Raw genomic sequence first — 22,459 nt, forward strand, 5'->3', positions numbered from 1 at the left:
ATTCATGTGAAAAATATGGAAATTGAAATGTCTTTTTGTGTAAACAGTATATAAATATCAGAATAACAGTACACACACACACATATATATATGTGTGTATATATATTTATATTTATATATATATATATATATATATATATATATATATATACTCTTTGATTTTAGATATTTTTATTAAAATATGTATTTTTGTAGTTTTTCTTGGTTTTGCTCTTGAATTTTCCTTTATAAAGCAAAGATATAAACGGAAAGAATTAATTCTTTTTATCCTTATGAACCTCTTTCAGATTTGTCCCTTTTTCAGCTTTGTCCTTTATTTTTTCCAAGAAAATATGGTCATCCCTGGAGAAACAGCGACTTCCTTAACTTCTTTCTAATTTTTCTATTCCATTTTTATTCGTGTGAAGGAAATGGAACAAGAAAGCTCGGGATTGAGCAGATCCAAGGCCTCACCAGGATGCATGTTGTAATAATATCACTAGAGCGTTCTTTTGCAGCCCTGGAAGAGCCTTCTCTATGGATTTCCCTCTCGGAAAAGGAAGTCCACAGCATCTAATAGACAATCTGTTTAGAATTGTTCCTGCTGCATTGACCTGCAGGGTAATTATGATTACACCATGTTGGTGAAGTGCAGTAAAAGGTGTTCGCTTTCATTCACACCTCCGGTGGGTTTTCTAGCTGCCAGTCTCCTTGGGAAGAAGAGATACGGCAAACGCTTCCAGATATTTCAAAGCTGACGTGATGATGCTCCATGAACCTCTTACTCTGAGATCTCCTTTACCTGCAGGTGTGTGGAGGGATACTTTAACTAATCAAAAATAAGCAGTCTTAGTTCTGCCTTACTCAAAGGTGATATTATTACAGCTGGAACCTCCTTGCTGCTTTCCATAGGATCTTTTGAGACCTTTGGTTCATTATTTCTGCAAATAGATGAGAAATCACACTGCATTAGGAAGATGCAAGGCTAGCAGTGAAATTAAACAGGAGTGTATGAAGTCTTTGTAAGAGTATGAACCTATTATTATTCTCCAGGTGGAAGGAAGGAAGGAAGGAAGGAAGGAAGGAAGGAAGGAAGGAAGGAAGGAAGGAAGGAAGGAAGGAAGGAAGGAAGGAAGGAAGGAAGGTAGTTTTAATTTATGCAGTGTTGTCTGGCGGGGAGTCAAAATCAGGAAGATGGTGGACAGAGTTCATAGTGCAACCCCCACCCCTTTTGCACAGGCATCAGCATTGCACATATGTTCAAAACAGACAGGGTTTACATTGTGATGCTCACCATCTTGCCAATTTTGACATTCACGCTCCCAGCAGATGCAGTTGAACTGATCTATCTTATTTAAGGTATATGACCTAATTGTAAAGAGTAATTCTGTTTGCCTAAGGCATCCTTCGCGAAATGCTAGGCATTTCTACCAATTTGCAGCAGTCTCACCAAACTACAATTCCCAGGATTCTTTGGGAATTCAATAGAATCAGAGAAACTCTACATGCGGTCTTTGTATGTATTCAGAATTAGTTTAAGATTCCTTTAATTTCACAATGTCAGCTACTTTAGGAAGCCAAGTCAATTAATTGCTTATTCTATGCTTTTTTTTTTAACCAGAACAAAGATGGATTTCTTCTTTGAATTATTGTGATTCTGGAGACCATGTGGACAGTCCTTTGTCCTACTGAATCCTTGCTACTGGACTCAAGACAACCATTTGCTCTCTCTTTCCAACCAAAGCTTCACCATCCAGTTCCTGGTGCCTGACTACAGGCAATCTTTAGAATATTTCTCCTATTCTCCCCAGTTGCTTTACGCCAGCAACATGCAACCACGATTACAGCTATTCAGGAAAATGTTGGGTTGCAGAAATGTGACTATGCTATAATTCCATTATCACAGCTTGAAGGAAGCTCTTAAATGCGGGAGCAGTTGTGTTTTTGCAGCTAGGAAGCATCCCTCAATAGCAACCATCCCAATTTTATTTCAAACAGTCAGACAAGAGCTGATGTGGTGTAGTGGTTAAGGTGTTGAACTACTGTTGGGGAAACCCTGGTTCAGATCTATCCTCAGCAATTGAAAGTTGCTATGTGAGGTTTTTTTTTTTCAACTCAGCCTATCTCATAAGGTTATGGTTAGGATATAAAATGAAGGCACAGCCACCTTCAGATCTTGGAGGAAAGATGTCATTTGTTAGATACATCTAACGAATGAACAAACAAATGCATTGGACATTTGAAGGTTCTAACTACTTATTTTTTCCTCCTTTTATGTGGAATGAGGGTGATGGAATTTTGGTTGTTCCAGGAATGAAAATGGCTAGAAGCAAGGTACTACTGGAATCCTGTTCTTTGCATGCTCCTCTTAATCATTTGGAAGAAGTGCTGATTGATTCATGATGTTCTCTCTGCATTCCCAGCGTTTTGAGGTCTACAAAAATGAAGAAAATCACAAGGTGAGTTAGTGGTTTGCAAGGAATTACAGAATAGAAAGGTCAAGATGAGGACGCGTTCTCAGTTAAATCAACACGAAAGAATGTTAACCTTTATAGCAATGAGGGTAGACACCTAGAGACACAAAACTTTCAGAGACCTCCTGTAGACAACACAGGGGTCTGTTGTTTTATTTTAAATGTTGTGTTAACCCTTTTTAAAATACCAGACATTCAGGTAAAACCAAATGTCCCCCAAAACAGCTTCCCCCTTTCATTAACACCTCCATCTTTGCTTGTTAAAGCCATTCTTATTGATAATCTGGCCGACTCACTTCCTTCTCTCCCAAGGCCAGCCCTATTGCTAGAAAGAGGGGCATTACTGGTTTGGCAATAGATACTCAGCGGTGACATCAAGCTTTTGGAGGAGCAAGCCATATCTTTTGTGGCTTATGCTTCCCCTGTTTGCATGCTGTCTTCAGATGTCAGGGAGGACATTGTCCCAACATTTAATGCACATGGAATGGGAGACACCATCTCATTCTTCATTTCCAGCAGCATAATATTTGAGACCAGCTTTGCTTTCTTTGCTAAGCTCTTCCTTTCTTTCTCCCTTTAAAGCTCACAGATAATTGAGATACAAACTATATTTATATGCCTTCAAGCAAGTCTTTAAAAATTGGCATTAACTTCAAGCTTTTTCTTACTTGCCCCCTTCCAGACTCATGGGGAGAGGAGGTATTCAAATATAATCAGTAAAGTACAATGGTTTGGACTGTTGCTTTCTTGCCTAGACTATATCTAACTCAATTGTCCACATCAGTCAGATTAATTAATTTCATAATGGAATTGGCCCTGACAGATGGGAACTCATCTATTAAAGGAAATAATTTAAGAGCTCAGAGAATAGCTTGTTAAAAGCACTGAAACGATGGCAGAAACTTCAATGTTTATTGACATTTTTGTTGTCTCGGGGGTAAATAATAGGCAAATTAATGAATGCAGCATGAAATATTATTTCTATTATTGATGCCCCTGGGTTGACCATAATCAAGTAAGAAAAATGAAAGTGGTAAACAGTCAAAAACATTTTTTTCTCCTTTGACAAATGAAAAGGCAAAAATGTTAAACATGGTTAAACACAGCACAAGCAATCTATAAGTAAGCAGTGTGATTTGAAGTCATGATATATTTTATTTATTAGTTGTAATAAATACACTGCTGCCATAATTAATATATAGACTACCAATGTAATGTAATAGAATGGTAAACATTACTTTGTGGTCAAATCTTTGCTTATCCAAGAAGTGATTTATAACCAATCCCTGTCTCAGAACTTAGTCTCCTAAGTAGGATGGCTGTGAAGATGAAGTGAGAGAATATCATATGAGAAATGTATACTATGCTCAAGTGGAGTTCAACTTCTGCAGACATCATGGGTAAGTCCATGTGTTTTCTTGACAACAGTACAGAAATAGCTTGCCATTGACTTCTTGGGATCCCTTTCCAATGTCCCAATTTAACAGGTAGCACTGGGATTCTCTAGTGGGCTCCTATCCATATGCTAGCCAGCCCTGATCCTCCTTAACGTCCAAATCCAGGCAAGTTCTGCTTTCAGTTGATTGATATACCCACTCCCATCAATACATAGCCATAAACATTCTATCTTCACAGTAGGGCTGGGCTCACCCATCAATGGCCTCTAAAATTATTTTTATTTCCCAGAACGTCCTTGGATTCCACACTAGCTGCATAAGCAATTATCAAAAATAAAAATGGTCAGGGTCTGCAGTTCAGTGCTTTGTTTAGAAATGTGCTTATCTGACTTAAGTTCCTAAGAAATAGGACGTTTAAGGAGCAGGGACCTTGTAGAAGGATGGCTGAAGGAAGAGAGCAAAATGGGTGGTTTGTGGCAAGATAGCAACCTGAAAAAGGCATCTAAAGCTCTGTCCACATACATACCTGTAATGATAGCCCAATCGTGCCTTGACAAAAGCAATTTCCTTTTTTGTCCTTGTGATTTTGCCTTTTCTATAGTCCATATGACAGGCATGTCATCATTAGCTGTGCCAGTAGAAAAGTAGTATTTTACCCCTTATTTCAAGGTTTTTGTGCAAAATCTGATGTGCTTAGCCTCCCATAATCTTGGTAGTAATGTCAAGTGAACCCAATCACTGTGTTTCCACACTGTTGGGAGATGTGGGCACAGCCTTCCCATCTGGTCACTAGCTGGTATCCATCTCAGCCATTTCTGTCTCAAACTTTGTTCCTTCCCCAGCCCTTCATTTCTGGAGTTTCTTGCAGAGTCATCACTTTCTTCAAGGAAGAAGGGAGGAGAACTCCACTAGTTCATTTGGGGAAGAAGAGGAGGTGAGTTTGTGCTTATGCCCTACTTTCCCATATTAATCAATTTCAGTCATTCGCCACCCATAAGTAAGAGCCCTTATTAGCCAGCAACCAGTTGATTTCAGTTCTTCAACTCTACAGGACTTAGTTGTGCAAGCATGATGCAGTCTGCCTCCTTCCTCTCTAAGGTCATTTCTGCCTGGATATTTCATGTTCCTTGACAGATGCTTAAGCAGGGTGCGAGAAGAGGAGCAGACAAACCAGCTGAGAGAAGACAGAGACACCTGAAGTCAGACCTTTCCTCTTCCTGTTAAAGCAGGGTTCCTCAACTTGAACAATAAGATGGGTGGACTTCAACTCCCGGAATTCCCCAGCCAGCATGGCTGGCTGGAGAATTTTGGGAGTTGAAGTCCACCCATCTTAAAGTTGCTGAGGTTGAGGAACCCTGTGTTAAAGTACCCTAATTGGTTTTCCTGCACAGTGAGAACAACATCATGCAGCAGTGACTCAGGGAGGCAGGATGGAGACTGGCAACAGAATACATTTCAGGCCATACTTTTATGTTACTCAAGGAGAGGTGGAAAGCACTAACGTAGTTTTGAGAAAGGCCTTTACAACAACAGTGCTATGCAATGTATTCTGGGGCATTGCTTGCAATACATCGGGACAAGGCAGCGAAGCCAACTTAGACATGGAATGAGAACATTTCATTGCTGGAGTGTTTGTCAGGGAAGGTGGAAAAACTTGGGACTTTCAGAGAAATTATGAAAGATTCTGCTGCTTCTTGCACCCTTCATCATCCATTGCTTGAGTCAGCTCCTTCCCACTGCTCAATGGGTAGAGCAAGCCCTGACCTGAGTTCATCACCTCCTTTGATTTGCAATCACATCCTACTTCCATCTGCAGTTATTTTGCTGTGACCAGCCTTTTCTTTAAATTAATAATAAACTTTATTTAAGGATGCATTTGGGAGCCTTTCTTAGGTAAGACTGATTGCATTTATAATGCATTTAAAGTAATAGCATACTGAACCACGATTAGCTTGATTTATAATCTCACTATCATAAATCGAATAGTGGTTCTCGGTACATTATTACTTTAAATGCAAAAATAAATGTTGTTGTAATCTAATTTTTGATTGTTTTGTAGAAAATGAATTTATATAGTTAAGGCACGGTGGATATTTTGTTGAATGTTCTGGAGATAGCTTGTTTTGTTTTCTGAGAATCATGAGTGGTATCTCTTCTGGGAATAGATTCTCCACATTTGTCTTCCTATTGCACTTCTTTGCATGACTGCACCAGAAGATCTGAAACCTCCTGAAACAACCTTCAGTGAAATACTGGGGGTGATGCAACTAAGAGGGGAAAATTAGAAGGAATAACATCAGGACTTCAGTGAATATAGGCCTGAGTGTGATGGAATGGAATTATGAAGGCCAGGTTCAGGGAGATAAGCATTTTCTTAGCTGGCTGTAGGAGCGTGGGAACTACAAGAGGATGAGATTGGCACCTCCCCGAGGAATTCACACTGTTGTGGCTGGCTGACTTGGGAGATAGGGTTTCAGTCTGGGAAGATTCTTGCTAGAGGTTGTAGCTAATAAACATAGCTGAACTGAATTTGCATTGTCTCTTGGAGTTCCTTGGGCTAGGCCTGACACTGACATCAACACGTTGCATCCTAGGGCAGATGTGCCCAAGCAGGGCCCCCTAGACTGGGGTCCCTTCATAGTCATTCATGCCCTCACCTCACAACTTGATTACTGCAATGCACTCTACATAGGGCTGCCCTTGAAGACCACCCAGCTGGTCCAGAATGTGGTGGCGCAGGCAGTGATGTCCATGCCTCAGTATGCCCATATAACACCTCTGCTTCACAAGCTGCAGAGGTTGCCAGTCTGCTTCTAGGCATGATTCAAGGGGCTGGTCGTTACCTATAAAGCCCTGCATGGCATAAGACTTGATTACTTGAGGGACCGCCTGTCTCCCATATTATCTGCCCAGTTGATTCGATCTGGCGCACTCCAGGTCCCTTTGATTAAACAATACCACCTATTGGGACCCCAGAAACGTGCCTTCTCTGCAGCAGCTGCCTGCCGTCTGGATTTAGGTTCCCCCAAGATCCAGAAGGCCCCTACCCTGCTGGTGTTTCGAAGGGCCCTGAAGCCCTGGCTCTTTGCCCAGGCCTTTGGTGAACACGATTGAAACTGCCTTGGGATTGAGTGGGTTCATTTCTTTTTCATTCCTCTCTGGTTTTTAATCCTTGCCATCTTCTATTTTCCATTTTTGTATATTATTGTTCTGAGGGGTTTTTTTTTACACGTTTACCTGTGAACTACCCAGAGTTATTGGGAGTTCAGCAGCAAATACAGTAGATTTAATAAATAATAATAGTGATGATGATGATGATGATGATGATGATGATGATGATGATGATGATAGTAGCCATCTACCCTATCTTATCTGGGCTGCCAAACTCTGGATGACAACTAGAATTGTCACCTAGATTTTTGCAGCCCAGATAAAGTAGCCCTAATCTACCACTAACATCCATGCCAGTCAGCTAGATTGACAAATCACCATTTTAATTTCCCTTATAGCTCCAAAGAGAGACACTACCTTTTGGGAAATTTAAATACAGTGGCTCCTAGCTCTATTAAAGCTGCAGCAACCAATACCAATAGATGTGAGCCAAGAGGTCTGATCACTGCAAAGAAGGGCCTTGTCAGAGCAAAGCCATCTCAAGACATTCCTTGCTGGTGGCAAGGAATACTGTAAGTTGATGCCCAATTCCATTCCACGCCTAAAGACTAATGGGAATGGCAACAAAGTCTTCCTCAACATCAGTGACAGGGCAGCATTCTCCACAGCACATGAAGACAAGGCAGGCCATGCGACACAGTGCTGTGTCCTCCAATCTCTCCTTGCCATTCTCAAGCTCTGTCACCCACCCTAACTTTTCCTAATGTAGGGCTGGCCCAGATGACATTTGTTCAGGGCCTCCTGTAGAACCTGAAGCCAGCCTTGAATGAATCCAAACTATTATGTGTTTTCTGGTTTGTTTTAGTGGTTTCTTAAAGAAACAACAGGAAACTTCAGGTGGCAATAGAAGAGAATATCTGTAACTCAGGATTGAACTGTGGAATCCTTGGTGCTCTCCAAGCTTGGTTGCTTGCTTGCAGATGTGTCATTACCCAACTAGGTAACATCATCAGATACTGGTGTTCCCTAGTTGGGTAATGAAACGTCTGTATGCAAACAACCAAGCTTAGAGAGCACCAAGAACTCCACAACTTCAGGTGGGGTCATCAACTGCACAATAGATGGGAGGAGGAAGAATAAGTTTTCCTACAAATGAAGGATTATTCCCGATAACTTATTTTATCATTTTCTTCTTAGTTTCTGTTGCCTCCTGCTATTTCCCTCATTTAACTCCTGCCCTTGATTAGAACCCTTAGCACTTCCCATCTGGCTCATCTAGTTTAGAATCTGTTTGCTCTCCATGGAAAAGAACTATAATCTTTTCTTAATTAAAACATTTCCACTATGAAAACCTGTAATGATTACCCATCCAAAGAGAAACAACTGCAGTATATTTTAAAGGAGATCAATATATTTTTTGTGTCTCCATTTTTCCCTGGAATTTCTACCAATAGCAGCATTACTTTGCAACTACTTTGCAGATATAAAACTTCCTGGCTCAGCATGTTGCTGAAAGTCTAACTTTTGTTTTAAATTGTTGCTCATATTGTACATCCCTCACTCCACCCTGTATGTTCAAAAAGGCATGGAAATAAACTTTTGGAATGAGATCAGTCAGTTAATCAATCAATCATAAAGGTCTGCCCTGTTTTGGATGAGAAAGTTTACTGCAGCACATTGAAATGCATTCCTGGGACTGATGTCAAAGATCATACATACCTGCATATCCACCGTGGTATTCCTATTCTGAATAAACAATATTATGCAAAATGCAGGAAAGGAGTAAGAGCTATTAAGCACAAGAAATTAAAAACATGAGATGAGCAAAAGAAATATAGTTAAATCTAATTTGCAATACTTTTTGCTATTTCTCTCCATACCTTTCTTTTACCCAGCACTATCGCTCTCCTACTAATCTCTAAAATATTCCTTCCAGCATTCCCTCACATCAGTTTCTTTAAAGTCATTTCATTGCTTTTATTTACTCTGCTGGAGGCATCTTCTTAGCCCTTTTCACCCACTTCCCATTTTTATTTCCATCAAAATTGATCTGTGTTTTCTCTGCCTTTTAAACTTAACCTTTCCTTGCTCTTTGTATGCAGTACATTCTTTGCAACAATCTTTTTCTTTCTATACACATTATGCAATACCTTTCTCTCATCCATAGCTTTGCCAGTCATTTTCTTAAATGATTTTCTTTCTCATCCACATCCTCCTTCACGTCATTGTTCCATCAAGAATCATTTTTTAGAGTTCCATTAATGTAACTCCACACTCCTTGGTGGCACCCACATTCTCTTCTACCCAAGTAGCTTCCACGTTGTCTTTCCTTATGTCTACTTTTCATGCATTCTGAAATTAATGAAATTAACCTTTTTCTAATACATTATACTGCCTCATGCTACAGGGTCATTCAACCATCACTCTTGTTTCTCTTCTAGTTTTTCTTCCATGTTCATTTTTCCCAACCCTAACCCTATCAAATAATGATATGACCCACATTCTAAACCTCTCACCATTCTTGTATCTTTCACTAATTCTCTCCATTTTTCATCACACAATTATATCAAATATGCTTTTTCAATTCATTTTTTTCATATACATGCATGAATATATTGATGGCTTCAATATTCAAAAATAAGCAGAACTTTTTATTGAACAGTTGCTTACCAATCATCATTCTCACTTATGTTTAAGTCTTGGAATGTCCCAATCACTTATTCTATGTTCTTACATCTCTTCCACTCATTCATTTGTTGCCTAACAGAATAATTTTTCCACTGGATTGAATTCATTAACTATTTTGCACAACTTTTCTCAACATTCATCACTCCAGGTTCTTCTATTATTCTTCCATTCATTGGAGAATAACTATCAGAAACCTGAAGATTTTTGTTTTCATACACATCCTAGGTACTCTAGCTGACACCAATTCATTTCATGTTCAATTAGGTTAGAATATAACCTAAATTTTAGCCCCTTCATTCATAATTGAACCTCCATCTTCACTTTCTGGCATGAGTTCATCAACTCCATTTCACATAGTCAGGCCAACTTCAATCAGATCCCTTACATCTCTCTTACTTTCTCAAATACACAACATACCTATTTTATTTCATTCATTAATTCATGTTCTTCACAATTAACTCCTCTTACATTCCAAGTCATAATCTTCTCTGTGCCATACTGGTCCCAGATGGACCTACAGGTACTGAACTTCCCTGCCTATCAGTTTGTCACCTGAGGCTTTTTTGAACAATCTTTTACTATACTCTGGACAAATCACACCTGCTGTTAAACCAGCCAAGTCATTGATTCCAACCTTAATGTATTTGGAGGGAGAAAATAATAACAGCAAGCATAAACACCACCATCTACTTGCTTGCCACAAGGATTAAGAGGTTCTTTGCAAAAGTGAAGACAGAAAATATAGCTATATGATTAGTTTGATCATTATTTAAATCATTTACACCATTTTTAAAGGACTGTTGTTTTCAAAGGGTAATAAGGTTTCTATCCCATTTAAAAACCACAGTATAAAGAGGTGAGAAGGAAACAGAGTAGAGCAAACACAGACTCAGGTTTTAATTGAACTACTGTATAACAATGTTTTTTAAGTATTCTTTCTCCAGAAAAGGTCGAAGCTCGCTCCTTGCAGCTGCTCCTATTCTGGCTGATAGATAATCTCAGGGGACTCTCCTTATGCAGTAATCTTTCTGGGAGGTTGGAAATGCCATTTCTTGGTGGCCTTCAATTTCTTTCCTAAAGATGAGCCAAAACAGAATTGACCTTGAACTCTACAGTCCTTGGTTTTGGTTTTTGTAAGAGCTTACCAGTCCAAACCCATATCATTATGGAAGAATGTAGACCTGGCCTTGGGAAGGGAGAGGAGAGCAATGAATTATTAATGGAGGAGAAAAGATTATTCTGTCCTGAGAAAGAGAAAAGCATGAGAAAAAAACTCGAACAAATGAACAAACCACCACCTTGCCTTGATTTTGTTTGGTATAAGATGTAGTAGAGAGAAACTATGACAGGCTTTTGAGGGTTTTTTATTCTATCTTACAACAAAAGAGCATTTCTGGAATCCCTGCTGTGCCTGTTTCTCCACTGTGATGTCCTCAAGGGTCTGACAATCATATCTCGTCACCAGGAAGTTGGTAGGAACTTAAGTTGCAGGAGTTTCTATTCAGGGAGATCCAGTTGACTTCTTTTTGGCATATAGGTAGCCCCCATTTTAAGAACAAGTTCCATTCCCAATGTCTGTCCTTAAGTTGAATTTGTATGTAAGCTGGAACAGTATTATTATATAATAGTATATAAGTAGTATTGTGTAATGAACTCAAACTATTGTGTATTTAACTCAAATTTTGCTACAATAGGCTCTATTCTTAATTATGGGTCGTCTGTAACCCAGGTGTTCTTAACCCAGGGACTACCTGTAGTTTTAAGCAATAGCTTAAAAATACCCCATAAAAGATGTGAATTTTGAAATGACCCTTTAATTTCAAGACAGTGTAAGAGTTGGGTTCACTTTAAAAATTAGTCATACTTGTACAAAGTCCGAAGTGCAAACCCTAATACTTAAAATATGCTCTTTGTGATTCAGGAAGACAATGATGATGATGATGATGATGACGACGACGATGACAACTAATTGCAAAATAGTTAAACCCAGAAATGCCAAAGCATCTTAGGGGGTTATTTACTCGAGCAAGGTTTGAGTAGCTAGACACAATGAGTAAATATGGGAGGTTTAACCAAGTTCCTTACGATGAACGTACTTGTATTTGTGGAGCTCTGAGATAGAGGACATAGCACTTAAATTATTTGAATGTCACCTATATAAGAAAGAGATCGATATTGTGGACTGCACATTGGACAATTCTTACATTAAAACCACATATTTCATATGCAGTCAGAACCCAAGTATTGCACATAACATGGGCCTTTATCTGAACAAAACAGTACAATTGAGAACTACAATGTGAATCTGATTGGGGCGAATTGTAGGGATGACACAGAAATATGATTTGCTTTTCCTTTTAGTTCTGCCTTTTACTATTTTGTAACACAAGGTCTTATTATTGTTCTGTATTTTGTATTCTGATATGGCCTAATGGCTAATCTATAAAGTATTGTTATTACTATATTAATAATCAAGACTAGTACCCACTGATAGCCTAATCTATCTCTTTTAAAATAATCTAAACTGGTAGCCTCCACCAGCTCTAATGGCAGCAAATTACATTTTGTAAAGCAGTCTTTTCTTTATCAGTTCTGAATCTCCCCACGTATAGCTTCAATGGCTGATCCAAAGTTCTAACGTTTTTTTTAAATTAATTTGCATTAAAAAATTACAGAATAAAAACATTTAAAGGAAAAAGAAAAGAAAGGAAAGTAAAAGAAAAGTGGCGAGAAAATAATAAAGAAATGAGAAAGAGAAAGAGAAAAAGACAAAATATAAAAAAAGGCTTCTGATCTTCTTTACAGCAGTTATAGATGCATTCAATTTTTTTTTAATCTAAAAAATCTAAATTAAAAAAAAATCTAAAAATTTTTATCCTAAGGCTACATCTTAGCTCCCTTCTTTTCATAACCTACCCTTTCTCAAAGTTCTAACACTGTGAAAGCAAGAAAACTTTACATTTATGGTTTTGAACTGATTTAATAATACTGCTGCTATTTTATGATCTTTTTCATATGACAAACTGTTTATTAAAAGTGTTTAATAAATAAAAATAATCCAAAATTTTGGGACAAAGCAAAATGGCTATACAGAAAACATCTGAGCACGTGCTAGATACCATAGCAGTAAAGATCTCTTTGCTGCCATCTACTGGCTATATGAGTTTATGCAGCTCAGATATTGTAGCCTCACAGAAGTTGAACGGGGAAGGTACCCATCTCATATGACTAGCCAGTGAATCAAGCACACGCGTACAGAATCTGAGCATCTTCTCCTGCTCATAGAAGTATGCATAAAAATAATTTCAGACTTGTTTAGGTAAGTGACATTTGCTGTTTTGATAGATTTCGAATTTGTTCTTAAGAGGTCTTCCAATCTCTCTCAAGGCACAAACGGCCAGGCTCAAATTGCCCTACTTTGGACACATTATGTGAAGGCCCAGCTCTCTGTCTACAATGCTGGGAAAGGTGGAAGGAAAGAGAAGAAGAGGATGGCCAGCAGCGAGGTGGAGGGACTCAATTATAGTGGTGATGGGGGCAGCGTTGGAAGACCTGAAGGACCAGGTTGGGGACAGATCCTCCTGAAGAAAATCTACCTATGTGGTTGCTAAGGATTGACACCAACCTGATGGCACATATTTCATCAAAAAAGGTCCTCTAATTTAAGAAGCCTGCCACCCAGCAGAACATACTGTTGAGTGCAATAATTCAAGAGCAGCTCCTAACAGCTGCAAGCACAGTGCATGGAGAGTTAATTGGCCTATTTATTGCATATAATCGTGCGCATTATTATAATTAAAGAAGCATTCCTTTTATGGTTGCTATGCAGTTTTCTAGCCTTTAAGGTGGCTGTTGGGGGAAGAATGGGCCAACGTGTAGAGAAGTCAACAATTATGCATCTGCTTCTGTTAGCTGACATTCTTCCATTTGCCTCCGGAGACTGAGAACATTTATACGTTGCCCGTTATTTCCACAAAACTCTTAACTGCTGTAGTAGAAAAGATAGCGGGTTTATTTAAGTGAGAATCTTAAAATGGGAAGTTTACTTATATATGCTTAATGAATTTCTTTTTATGTTTTAATTATGATTCAGTTGTCATTGGTATTTTATTATTGTTAGCCATGCTAATAGCCATTTGAATGGAGAGAGAGGCTATAAAAGTAATGAATAAATATTTTATTTTATATTTTTATCCCACATCTCTCATAATGAGTTCGGGGTGCTTTATATAATAGAAATCCTGCATGGTAGTTCAGGCTGAGAGATAACTGCCCCAAAGAGGGAACAGAAGCCCCAGGCATCTGGGTTTTATAAGAATTCCCATTCCCATCCTAAACATTCCCTCATACCTGAACATTGGATCAAAACTAATCCATCCAAACTTGGCAGTGATGTGGCTAAATATCAGTGGTGTGATTTTGGGCTTCAAAACTTAAAACTAAGGATGAATATCACAAGCTTCTTGTTAGAATCGACAGATTTGAATTAAAACATCAATGCCACACAGCCATTGTGGTGTGTAAATCATGACATGCCTTAGTTCACTGTTTTTCCAACTTGGCAACTTTAAGATGCATGGACTTCAACTCCCAGAATTCCCCAGCCAGCATGTATGCAAATCTGGTCAGTTGTGGCTCCTTCAACAACCTATTGTTTAATGCAATGGTGTACTATTCCCAGCTGTTGACAGTGCTAACAGAATGGGCAAGAACTGCCCAGGTACCTTTGTCTGAGCTGGCTAAGAATTCTGGGAGTTGTAATCCAGCATACCTGGACAGCACCAGGTTCAAGAACTCTGCCCTATGTAATCACAGACCACACAATTTGTATGCCTAATTTACAAACTCTGCTTGGCAGCATGGAGAGTGGGTCACTGTTGACAGCAGCACACCAGATGAACCAATGACACAACTCCTTAGCAGGCTGCTTTCTAACGTAAGCAGAAAGGTGCTTGTGAGGTCAAGCATTCAGTCACTCCTCCTCCCAGTCCCCTTATATATATATGTTGTAAAACAACTTTTTTGACAGCAGTTTTTTCAAATCCACAGTAAAATCCTTGTCAAAGCTGCATCTTGCATGATTTAGGTATTTGAGTTCTGAAATGCACAGGAATTCTCGCTCAACTCATAAAAGCCAAAAGGAAGCCTATGATTTAGAGGTTGAACATGCAGCTTTATAGCCCCACTGAATATATATTAGTGACTGCCTAAGACAGGAAGCTCAGCAGAATTAAATCATTAAATGGGAACAGGTCCTTTTTAGAATAAGCCTATCAACCAGACAATATTCTTTTTCCTGTATTATTACCCAATATTATTCCTACCATGGTCTGCAATTATTTTCCAACACTTCCCCGCCCCTGCCCCCATTTAATTGGCAAGCACTGTCACAATTCTTGATCTCTGCACATACTTCAAAACATATATGCCAGAAGTGCTTCAGACCTTGGTCAAAAGCAAGCAGTATGAAAAACAGGTGCTACTGCTTTAAAGTTTGCATTCATTTCCATGAATGCATTTCTTAAAGCAGCAGCATCTTTTTTTTTCCAGCAACATAAGAAATGGTCACATAGAACTGACTGAAATTAGGCTGCAAACTTGCAGGCATTTGGTTCAAAACATCAACCATTGTTTGGAGGGCTTAAAAAGATTATTTTATAATAAGCGAAGCATGAAAAGCAAGGCCAGGCCAGCTCAATGACCACATTTGGACAATCCCAGAATCTTTTCCATATATTTACTCTGCATTTGTGAGAAGGAATGTGATCTTAAGCGTATACTGTGCTTTATCTCATACAAGTCTGCAGCAGTTCTAAGAGGGCTCGGAGCCATATTTGTCACTGAACATGAGTTTAAGGCCATGGCTATATCAGGAGCACAATTCACAGAAAGCTTGAATCCTTGAAAATGAAGTATTGCATTTCTGTTGCAAAAACTCTGCTGGGGTCTCTAAAGCACCTTTCCAGCTGTGCCAATTTCCAGGTGTATGGGCCTCAAATCTCAGAATTCCACAGCCAGCGTGGCCGTAGATGAGAATTTTCGGAATTGAAGTTTACAGCTTTGGAAGTTGCCAAGGTTAGGAAACACTGCTCTGCAGGGGAACCCAAGTGGATTGTGGTTGAAGGCCTCTGTTTGATTTTAAATTTATCTTGCATACAGAGGGAAAAGCTTTAAGCTACTTCCCATATCAGAAAAAAATGTTCTGACCATCTGAAAGTTCTCAATGGTTGATAGCCACAGTTTGCACTCCCACCCTGATTGCTCACACCAAATCCATTGAAACAAAGAAAAAATTGGATGCTCTGATACATGAACTGGTCTGCTTTTCATGGGGACTAATGCAGTGATTCATCAAATGTATATCAAGTCAGTCCAGCTTCATTAAGTCTGAATTGTTTAAAAACTAAATAATGCTGGCATTATTCCCCATGATTTAAAATAAAATCACTGGGGAAGCAAAGCTACTTCTTCCTTGACAAAAGCTCTGGCCATAGAATAGCCTAATTACTGTTGTGCTCAGCTCTTTAGTCAAGATTTATCCTTTACCACCCTGTGAGGACCCAAAATGGTCACTGCCTGGATATCCTAGAAATCAGTTTTCACAATCTACAACAAACTTAAGTTATAAAACAACTTTCCCAACATCCAAAATGGCAGCCATCTCAAGTCTGCATCACAGGATATGTGACAAAGTTTCATTAAAGAGCTACACATAGACCTAGGAGTGGGCTGTTAACAAGCATGAAAATACAGCCACATTAACCATGTTCCATAGTTACCATGTCATGTGAAGAAAGCCAGCAGGTTCATGCTTTGTGGCTAACTTTAAGTAGATCTTGGGATCATCCCTGGACTTATCTACTGCAAATTCACCTAATATGGCTTTAGAGCTGACAGAGACAAAGAAGAAAAGATCAGAAATGGATTTTTTTTTTTTTTACAAAGTTGGAATGTGATACTTAGTATTGTTATACAAAACCATGTACAATAGTCTAAAATAGCTGCTCAGTTTTCTTAAAGCATAACTGATTTATGATAGTTGCTCTCACTGTAGAGCTCTGGTCAATTAAAAATACCTAGCTGATTCCCTCTGATATGTGACCAATTCATACATTCACTGACATGAATGTGCCAACCTCGGACAAGCTCTGTCAAGGTGATCATCCCCAGCCATCCTCCATAAACGCTGGGGCTACAGCTCTCAGATGTCCCAGTCAGCATGGTCTACTTTTGGGAATTCTAAGTTGTAATTCCAAATTCTAAGTTGTAATTCTTGGACTCCCAACACACATGGAAAACACCATATTGGAGAAAGCTGGATTAGAATCAGAGGTTCTACTAGTTAAATGAAGAGTAGGGAACTGGTGATCCAGTTATTGCCTAATCAGTTCCCACTGGCATCCCTCACTACTGACCAGGCTGGCTGGGGCAGCTGAGAGATATAATATAGCAGTTCTTCGAGGTCCATGGATTATCCACTCCTGCCTAAACTGTACATTTTCCTCTTCCCCAGCAGTTCATGAGACATCTTTCAGCAAACACTAAAACATGTTCTCTATGGTTAAAAAAATACTTCTGACTAGCCAAACTAGAGGAGCTGTATCCTCCTCATGTCATATGCTGCTGCTCAATTTGGATAATCAAATGCAACTGTCTTTTTGCAATAGCACTGTTGAGGTCCCATAGAAACTCCAACAACAACCCCTTCAGCAGATTCTCCATAGGTACAAATTGCAAGACCTGCTGTGGAGACTCTGAGTCAAGCAGGGTTCTCATAAGTTTATTCAGCTGCTGCAGGTATTGGAAAACTGAATCTGGAAGACCTTGGTATCCAGCACAAAGCAACATAGCATTGGTCCTTAAAGGCTGAGATGATGTGGGGCAAGCAAAGGAAATGCGCCGGAAACAGCTCTGCAATATGAAAACTAAACCGGCCATAAAGCGTGTGAAACAAGAAAGAATAGGCAAAACCAATGCATCTCCTTTCTGAAGCTGAGGAAATGCACCCAAAAGGCATTCTAAAAAATGCAGTTGATATTTTGGTTCTCCGTCATGGAGTAAAGAGCAGCTAAAAGCCAATAGAGATGCTGACTCCACGGTTTTAACTTCCAAGCCAGATCTACTTTCATCATCGCAAAACATTGGGAAACCCAAAACCAAGCATTTTCTTTGGTTCATGCAATTTTTATCTGGAACTTCTTCATGATATTCCATAAGTTCTGATAATTCAGAGAGCACCGATGATGCTGTGAGAACATAGCAAAATTGGCATTCTGTATATGTCATTCTTATAAGGCCACCATTAACAGCCTGCCCAACTAAAGATTTTTCAATGGCTTCATTGAGGCTCTTCAATACCTCACCATCACAGAAGGGAGAAAATTTAACTCTTGGCAATCGCTGGCCTTCCAAGATATACCATAAACGACAGTCGAGGTTGCCAGATGCTCCTTCTAAAACACAGCCCTTCCCCACATTACTGAGAACGTGTTCATCAACCCACTGGTTAAGGCATCCCTTTACCACCTTATCTTCCCATGACAGGGACTCCAGCAGTTTTCTCTCATTGTAGGTACAGAAATATTTGCTCCTCTGTCCAAACCATTTGGAATTCATGCTATAGCCAGCATGAGGCTTCTTCACCAGCCAGTTGTTTCGGGCAATAGGTTTTAATTGGAATCTCTGCAAGAAGAAATCTACAGAGCAGTCCCGCAAAGCATTTAGCCTGGCCTGCTCCACCTCGCCCATACAGTCAAAGAGTCGGAGGTTCTCTGAAATTGTCTCTATTTGGTGCTTGTGAAAGAATAAACAGCATTCTTCATGAACTTTAAGAAAAGACTCTGGAATTAAGTTTTGGGGAAATAGAGCTTTTGCCACCAGTTCTGTCCCAAAGTTCTGCATCATCTTAGATAAGATGAAGTGAATGGCCTCCCTGCCCAAATAGCGCAGGCAAACCACATAGACCTCAGAGTTCCCAGCTTTACTAGTAGCAGGTTTAAAAACATGAACCTCCTCAAAGGAACAATTGAGTAGAAACAGCAAATTAACTGAGCAATGTTCAAACAAAGTAAACATCTTCAGAACAAAGGAGCCCCCATGACCCAAAGTCATTAAAGCAGTGACAGTTTCACAGTAATGCAATGGAGAAACCAGTGTCTCTTGCTCACCGGGATCGCCTTGGCAATCAAAACTCCCATCAGAGGTGACCAAATGAACAGTGGCCATGTTGCTTATGAAGTGCTGCAGCCCTGTAAGGTGTTTTAGGGTCATGACATCCCCAGTATTCTCTGGACCAAAATACCACCAGGGCAAAGTGTTGGCAATAAGTCGGTCATCCATAATCATCATAAGGGTATCGTTCGCTTCATGATACGGATTCAAGGTATTGGCGACCCAGTTCCAATCACAGGGGATACGGTGAGACTTCAGATAATGGTTGAGGCTGGCTATAAAGGCACCAGGTGCCTCACATAAATGAACTGAGTTGAGTTCGCCATTTTGAAGAGCATCACTTGGGAGGAGAGGAAAGCTGCACAGGATCTCGTGGAATTTGCACCAAGCCTGAGTGCATAATTCAGCATTGACCAATTTCTTGATGTGGCCAATAATTTTCCCTGCTTTGTTGGTGAAGGAGGTGTGCTGATGCCACTCATCCAGCTGCTTATCACTGAGTTTGTTCTTGACTTCATTCATGGAATCCTTGAGAGCAACAAGAGAACTGAACGCCTTGTGATTGGAGGTAAAAACTTGGTTGGGATCAGGCAACTGCCATTCATTGTTGGGTGGTTTGGTGTACAAAAATGTCTTCGTAAACAGTTTTTCAATTTCAGCAATGATATCTGTGCCAAACTGATCAAGATTTTCAGACTGCTCATCATACATGGTCTTCTTCTGTTTGTTCATTTTCAGATCCAGGAAACTCTAGAAAGAAAAGGAGGAGTCTAAAAACCGAAGAAATGAAGTAATGATCTAAGGACTAAATAAAACACTTCCTTAATATTTCATTTAGTGTAAAAAGAAAAAATAAAATTCCCCTATGCTGAGCATTTTATCTTACAAGAAAAGATACACACAAACAAAAATACAAAAACCTATAGCCCAGTAATCAGGCAGGTGAGGTGTTCTTGCCATCCTCTTTCTATTCAGAACAGTTTTCTCTAATCTATCTATTGAGGTTAACAGGTCCCAGTATTTTAAGTACTGTGACTCAAGGGGGCAATGAATTCTGGGAGCTGTACTTGCAGTACACATACAGTATACTTAAGTGGGAAGGCGGACTCTGAATGTTAAGCACCAGACAACTCTGAAACCCTCTAGTGAGAATTTAGCATTTATTCTCAAAGTAAACAAAACTTATCAAGACCTCTGTTTTTTTCCTTTAAAAAATTGGAGGTGAAGGAGAAAACAGAATTATATAAATATTGCAGATAGTGATTGCAATTTTTACAAACCTTTATAAAAGCCCTAGAAAATAATATGTTTATACATGATAAATAAAACATTAAAACCAATATCCATGGTAGACAATCAAGCAAAAAGTATTTTGAAGTCACCCCGAGATTTAAAAGCATTTAAATTTTCCCACTGAAATAATGGGATTCCCAAGTGATTAAGTTGACTGAATTGCGCACAGGGTATGTCACACAGCAGTAGAAGCTAAGTAACCAACCAACTTCCATTTCGTCAAGAGGTCTCAACTTCAAAGAATTTAAAACTAAAATATTGCCAGCTGGGATGATAGGGAAAGAAGAAATATTTGTGAGCAAGTGCAGGTTACTAATATGAAATTAAATATGTTAAATGAAAAAAATCAACAGAGGTCACTTTATTTAATAAGAAGACACAGAGCACTGCTCCTAACTCATTGTTCAGAAAACTTTTCCAGCATTTTTATATAATGGGTCAGATGACCAAAAAAAAAAGTACCAAATCTCATCTTTTCAGCTATTTAAAATAATGTTGTTTGAAATAAATGGGAACACCATTTAGGGAAGTGATGCTCTAGTAACTGATATATTATTGTAATATATTGTATTATATCTATTCTAATATATCTCAAAAGGGTATTCAAAAACCACTCACAGCTCACTGATTTAAAATTTCTGTAACTCCCATTATACTTCATATCTAAAATGGCAAGTCTTTCCATTTGCTTCCAGAATGATTTCAAAATAAGGATGCAAATCTATAAAACCTTACCAGGACATAGGTCCCACTGAACTCAATGAATTTTATTTATAAGTAGACATGGAGTAGAATGTACTATGGCTACAAAATGCTACACGTATCTACTTAAAAATAGCCTTCATAAAGTTCAATTATTTACTCACACATAACTGAATTGTGGTTTACTGCAGAAGTAGACTTTTATGTTTAAGTACCCACCTCTTAGAAGAAATGCATTGATTACTGTTCAGAACCTGGTCGCAAATGCTGCAGGTCAGTCCAAATTCTACTTATTACAGAGGAGAATTCCAGAGTTTCTGCAAGAAATAATCAGTCAGTTTTTCTTTTCTGGACTTTTCTTAGATTTTCAATTTTCAATCTAAGACACTAACTTTGCTGCAGTGGGCTTTTTACCACTGCTTTATTGATTGGCAGCACCAAACTGACCCTCTCTGATCTCCAAAAGATAAGCAAGGTGAGACCTGAGTAATACTTGATGAGAAACTAGCAGGAAATACCAAGTCCGTAAACTAGATTGGGAAGTTTAAATTAAAATCAGAAGGCAGATCAATTTATCTTGTTGCCCAGGAAACAACATGAAGTTGCCCATGAAGTCACTAGAAGCACAGCTCAACTCAAAGAAACTGTCGTTTCCTTGATTCACTTTCGATTGAAGGTTTTTAAGGCAGCTAACCAAAATTGTACCGTATTATAAAACCGATCAAAAATCTGACAAAGGTATAGCAAATTTAGAAATGTATCAGTATCACTGCAGAGAGCAGAACCATGGGAAGAAAAAGAAGCATGATCAGAACAGTCCTCAAGTCACAAGAGGCATTTCAGCCAACATCTCAAAGATAATAAAGAAGGTGGCGGCTGCAGTATTGATGCAGGAGAAGAGCATGACATCCACTCCCTAATTCCAGACAGAAACAGCAAATGAAATAATCCCAGCAGAATAATAATGATAATAATATTGTTATTTGAATAAGAGATGATTTTGTCTTTGTTTTAGATTTCACCCCTCTGGCATACCACCATGGGGGAAAGGTTAAGCATGCTCCGGATGGGGATTATGGGAAATATACCAGGATGGGGAACTCTGGCCTAGACGCCATGACGAGGGAGCTCCAGATAGATGCCCCAATGCATTAGGTTCCCACAGCAGCTGGCCAGATGTCTCTGCAGCCTGTTGAAGAACAGAGAGCATCTCTTAAAGGTAAAAAGTTTAAAAATATACGAACCAGCCCATCCTACAAATATGGACGACCCTCTTTGACATCACTGAACCCACCACACAGACCCGTTAAGTGAGCCCCACTTCAGCCTTTCTATCCTGGTAACTTCCAGAACTCCTCAACTTCAGCTCCCACCATTCCCCGTCAGCAGGTCCCCTCCACCTAGGGCAGAAAATTTCAGAAGAAAAACTTATTTTACAATTTCGCCTTCTTTAAAAAAAAAAAAATCCTTATAATCACCCCTAGGCTGAAACCTTGTCCAACTGATACACATGCGCACTTCCGCCTGTTCAGTTCCCGAGTTTTTCAGAAAGCCTTTTGCGCGCATGCGTACCTCAAGGAGGAGGTTGCTGCGCCTGCGTAAGATGGAGCGTGTGGTTAGGCAGTGAAAAAATTGTTGCTGTTG

General features: G+C 39.2%; 1 protein-coding gene across 5 annotated transcripts; it reads right to left on the bottom strand.

Moving 5' to 3' along the window:
* Positions 1 to 9,455: 9,455 nt before the first annotated feature.
* CMTR2 (cap methyltransferase 2) lies at positions 9,456 to 22,355 on the bottom strand. Of its 5 annotated transcripts, none has more exons than XM_088140561.1 (4): positions 22,294 to 22,353; positions 21,904 to 22,004; positions 21,035 to 21,132; positions 9,456 to 19,570 (listed from the first exon to the last, which is right to left on the bottom strand). In XM_088140561.1, the coding sequence occupies exon 4, from the start codon at positions 19,550 to 19,552 to the stop codon at positions 17,258 to 17,260; it is 2,295 nt and encodes a 764-aa protein (XP_087996687.1). In that variant the 5' UTR covers positions 19,553 to 19,570; positions 21,035 to 21,132; positions 21,904 to 22,004; positions 22,294 to 22,353; the 3' UTR covers positions 9,456 to 17,257. The 5 variants fall into 5 exon arrangements, with proteins under 5 accessions (XP_087996687.1, XP_087996688.1, XP_025027003.1 ...); XM_088140562.1 differs by lacking the exon at positions 22,294 to 22,353 and adding an exon at positions 22,110 to 22,279; XM_025171235.2 differs by lacking the exon at positions 21,904 to 22,004 and having other exon boundaries at positions 22,294 to 22,355.
* Between the last annotated feature and the right edge of the window lie 104 nt (positions 22,356 to 22,459).

The sequence above is a fragment of the Python bivittatus genome, unplaced genomic scaffold (assembly GCF_059951505.1).
Source record: "Python bivittatus isolate LINGU-HERP-01145 unplaced genomic scaffold, Pbiv_v1 ctg000340_np1212, whole genome shotgun sequence".
Taxonomy (NCBI): Eukaryota; Metazoa; Chordata; class Lepidosauria; order Squamata; family Pythonidae; genus Python; species Python bivittatus.